The 4,743-nt window shown below is 36.4% G+C and overlaps 1 protein-coding gene across 1 annotated transcript; it reads right to left on the minus strand.

The window, feature by feature from the left end:
* Positions 1-330: 330 nt before the first annotated feature.
* LOC121372903 (therostasin-like) lies at positions 331-4,504 on the minus strand. Its single transcript, XM_041499337.1, has 4 exons — positions 4,369-4,504; positions 3,322-3,429; positions 2,343-2,396; positions 331-532 (listed from the first exon to the last, which is right to left on the minus strand). Exons 1-4 carry the CDS (start codon positions 4,412-4,414, stop codon positions 423-425), a joined length of 318 nt encoding a protein of 105 aa, XP_041355271.1. The 5' UTR covers positions 4,415-4,504; the 3' UTR covers positions 331-422.
* Between the last annotated feature and the right edge of the window lie 239 nt (positions 4,505-4,743).

Genomic DNA, 4,743 nt, shown 5'->3' on the forward strand with positions numbered 1-4,743 from the left:
CAATTGTTAACATCCTTGTTCAAGAAAAAACAAAACAAAAAAAACTACAGTTTAAAAGAAAAAAGGAAGGAAATGTTTTATTTAACGACGCACTCAACACATTTTATTTACGGTTATATGGCGTCAGACATATGGTTAAGCACCACACATATATTGATGGAGGAAATCCGCTGTCGACAGTTCATGGGCTACTCTTTTCGATTAGCAGCAAGGGATCTTTTACATGCACCATCCCATAGGAAAGGTAGAACATACCACGGCATTTAATGTGCCAGTCGTGTGCATTGGCTGGAGCGAGAATATAGAAGAAAGAATACATACAGCTTTTGTCTATATAATTTTATTCTCTTCAGCAACAAACATTTACAAAATGTCACCAAGTATTTGGTTTTGAACGATTATTTGCTCCTGAACATAGTATATTAATAACCAACTCTGCATTTACATATTTCGCACCCACTGGCATCCCGGGCGTATCCATAGCGACAGAACAGACGACAACACTTAGGACCGCAAGGACAGGCAGGTTTAACTGTATATAAAATAAAATACATATATAGTCAAAATTCAGTTCTGTTTATTTTGTTTAACGACACCATTAGTGCACATTGATTTATTCATCATCGGCCATTGGGTGTCAAATATTTCGTGATTTGTGACTCCTAGTCTTACAGGAATCCTACTGCAGTTTTCAATTACCAGCAAAGTGGTTAGGCCATCGGTCTACAGGCTGGTAGGTACTGGGTTCGGATCCCAGTCGAGGCATGGGTTTTTTAATCCAGATACCGACTCCAAACCCTGAGTGAGTGCTCCGCAAGGCTCAATGGGTAGGTGCAAACCACTTGCACCGACCAGTGATCCATAACTGGTTCAACAAAGGCCATGGTTTGTGCTATCCTACCTAAGGGAAGCGCAAATAAAAGATTGTTGGAAAGAGTAGCCCATGTAGTGGCGACAGCGGGTTTTCTATCAAAATCTGTGTGGTCCGTAACCATATGTCTGACGCCATATAACCGTAAATAAAATGTGTTGAGTGCGTCGTTAAATAAAACATTTCTTTCTTTCTTTCCCCCAGATACGACAGCACATACCACGGACTTTAATATGCCCGTCGTTGTGCACTGGTTGGAACGAAACAAAAACGTGAAATAATTTAGTCCTCTGAGATGGTTCGATCCTACGACGCAAGCACCTCGGTCAAGCGCTCTACCGACCGAGCTAGATCCCGCCCCCTAAAAATTACATATTCCTTAGTATTGCAATAATATAATAATATTTAATAATATAATAATATAACAGCAGGGCTGGTGGTATTCCATGTTGAGCTAGTAAATAACTAATATTGCCATGCCCGAGCACTAGTGAAACAAATGTCAGATTTTGCAGTTAAATCTATTTTGTTAATATTAATATAATACCCCCACTCCAACCCCCAATGTTAGTGTCTTTAAGCTCTATTTCATTGTTTAGGAGACCGATTTAATTATTACTATTATTTAGTAAACTTGTATTAACTTAAAGTAAAGTCGTGGCTAGTAAATGTTTGAAATCAATGATCTCATGGCTAATGGATTTTATATATTAAAACATCTAGATGCCTGGACTAATTTTTGTCTGGCGTAGGTTTAAATGTGTTAAACTAGTCATAGGGTGACAGTTTTCCCCACAGACGGGGTGTCCTATGAAGTGGCAGTCCTCCTGTATACCTAACACCTAGTAACGATTCATGAAACACTAATAACCTTGTCAATGCTCGTTCGTCTCTGTTTTTTGCGGAGATACGATTTTGATCACAATTGTTCTGTTCTTTCACATTAACTCCGAATGGCAAAACCGTAATACCTGACCAGGGACGTATCTCTGTATATCACAGAGTCGAATGGGTATTGGGCAAAATAGTGGTTGATCCCATGAATCTCTATCTAGTGCATCGTCTATAAATATAATTTAGCACTCACTCACTCACTCTCTCACTAACGCACGCACTCACGCACTCACTCACTCACTCACTCACACACTCACTCACTCATCTACGTACTTTCAAACTCACAACCACTCGATGAATCACTAACTCAATCATTCATTCGTTTTTTTTTTTATTCACGTACTGTCTCACTCACTTCCTCACTCACTCACCTATATACTTTCTCACAACCACGCAATGAATCACTAGCTTAATAATTCATTCGTTTTTCACTCACTCATTCACTCACTCACTCACTCACTCACTCGCTCACTCACCCACTCACCCACTCACTCATCAACTCGCTCACTCACTCACTCACATACTCTCTCACTATCTCTTTTATTCATAAGAACTCGTTTATATATAAGAAACTTACTTCCGATCATTTGACATGTTCTTGATCCACATATTCCAGGACAACAGGTTTTACCTATAGAAACTGACTGATTAATTAATTTAATTAATTAGTTATTTAAGAATGAAAGGAAGAAAGGAAGAACATATAATAAAGAAAACACAATGATGAAAAAGGAAACAAAATAAATGATGATAATGCACATTTTTTATAATATATAAAATATAATGAATGTGTAGACAGATGAATAGAATAGAATAGAATAGAATAGAATAGAATATATGTTTAAAGACACCTCAGCACGAAAAATACATCGGCTATCAATATCAATATAAAACTTCAAGGGTTAAATAAAACAGTGTAAAAAAACACACTGTGCGAAAACTACAAATATCACAATAAAAATAATATAATAATATTATACTTTTTATAATAAAAATCAATATTACGAAGAAATTGCAATAAAAGTTCAGGATGGAATCGAAATGATTCCATCACATTTGTTCGACCAAATATATATGTTTTAGTTTCTTTCGTGTGATTTGCACTCCATCAAAATGTGGCTTACCGTCAGAGTACACTGGGGGATCCTTCTTCACAATAAATGAATGGCTCAGTTATGTATGACCGATGTGAGCATGAATACTATTCCATTCTTTCTGCACTACCTATAGGAGAGATAAATAGATAGATAGAAAGAAAGAAAGAACGATAGAGAGATTGATGGATGGATGGATTGATTGATGAATCAATCGACAGACAGATATATATATATATATATATATATATATATATATATATATATATATATATATATATATATATATATATATATATATATATATATATATATATACATACTTACATACATACACATATACACACTCTTGTATGTATGTATGAGTGTGTGTGTATATATATATATATATATATATATATATATATATATATATATATATATATATATATATATATATATATATATATAGAAAGTACTTACCAGCAGGGCAATCTTGTAACTCGACAGAACAGTCGATAGAAACGAACATAGCTGCACAGTCATAAGGATCATGGAACGGGACAGGGGGACACTGGTTAGAGTGAGCAACTGGAAACACACAAGACAATTAGTCAAATCAAAACATTTTGATATAAAATAAATTCGTATGATATCGTATTGTCTCGTATCGTATCATATATCATATTATTTATGCTACGCTATGCTACGCTATGTTATGCTAGGCTAGGCTAGGCTAGGCTAGGCTAGGCTATGCGACGCTAGGCTAGGCTAGGCTAGGCTATGCTACGCTATGCTATGCTATGCTATGCTATGCTATGCTATCATACTCTACCACACTATACCATACCATATATCACATCACATCATATCACGCCATGTCATGGCATGGCACACCATGGCACGGCACGGCACGGCACGGCACGGCACGGCACGTCACGTCATGTCACGTCACAGCACAGCACAGCAGAGCACAGCACAGCAAAGCACGGCACGGCACAACACAGCACATCATATGTTACATTTCATAGCATATTATATATCACATATAGTATGTATTTTTGTATATGTATGTATGTGTGTATGTGTGTATGTATGTATGTATGTATGTATGTATGTATGTATGTATGTATTGATGTATGTATGTAAGTATGTATGCATGCATGTATGTATGCATGTATGTATATATGTGTGTGTATGTATGTATGTGTATGTATGTATGCATGTAATGTATGTATGCATGTATGTATATATGTGTGTGTGTGCATGTATGTATGTATGTATGTATGTATGCATGCATGTATGTATGCGTGTGTGTGTGTGTGTGTGTGTGTGTGTGTGCGTGTGTGTGTATGTATGTGTGTATGAGTGAGTGTGTGTGTGTGTGTGCGCGTGCGCGCGCGTGTTTGTGTGTGTGTGTGTGTGTGTGTGCGTGTGTGTGTGCATAATATACATGTCCTGAAACTCCCAAATTAAAGTAATTTATCTTACATGTTGAACCTTCTTAATATAGTGAACGTAAATACATACCGGCAACTACAAGCAGTCCCAAAAAGTTTAACAGTAATAGTGTCATACTGCGAACTGGTTTTCACGGTAATTGCGATGGATGGTGATTATGTGAACACAGACAAATATGTATACACAGTAAAAACGTGCTGGGTCCTCTTTAAAGATAAGACAGTCGAGACATTTGAGCCAATGAAACTCAAGGACCCCTGTGTCCGCCTTGCGCTTCCTGTTTTGTTTCTTTGAATGTGTTGGCATAAATTAATGTATAATAGTAACAGCGAAAACAAATGAATTTGTTAATAAGAATAACAAACGAAAACATATTCATGATTCTAAGTTAATGTTTCTTTGCACTTTCATTTCGTTTCAACTTATTTCCGTGCTTATATCCAA

This window comes from Gigantopelta aegis, chromosome 5, assembly GCF_016097555.1.
Source record: "Gigantopelta aegis isolate Gae_Host chromosome 5, Gae_host_genome, whole genome shotgun sequence".
Classification (NCBI taxonomy): Eukaryota; Metazoa; Mollusca; class Gastropoda; order Neomphalida; family Peltospiridae; genus Gigantopelta; species Gigantopelta aegis.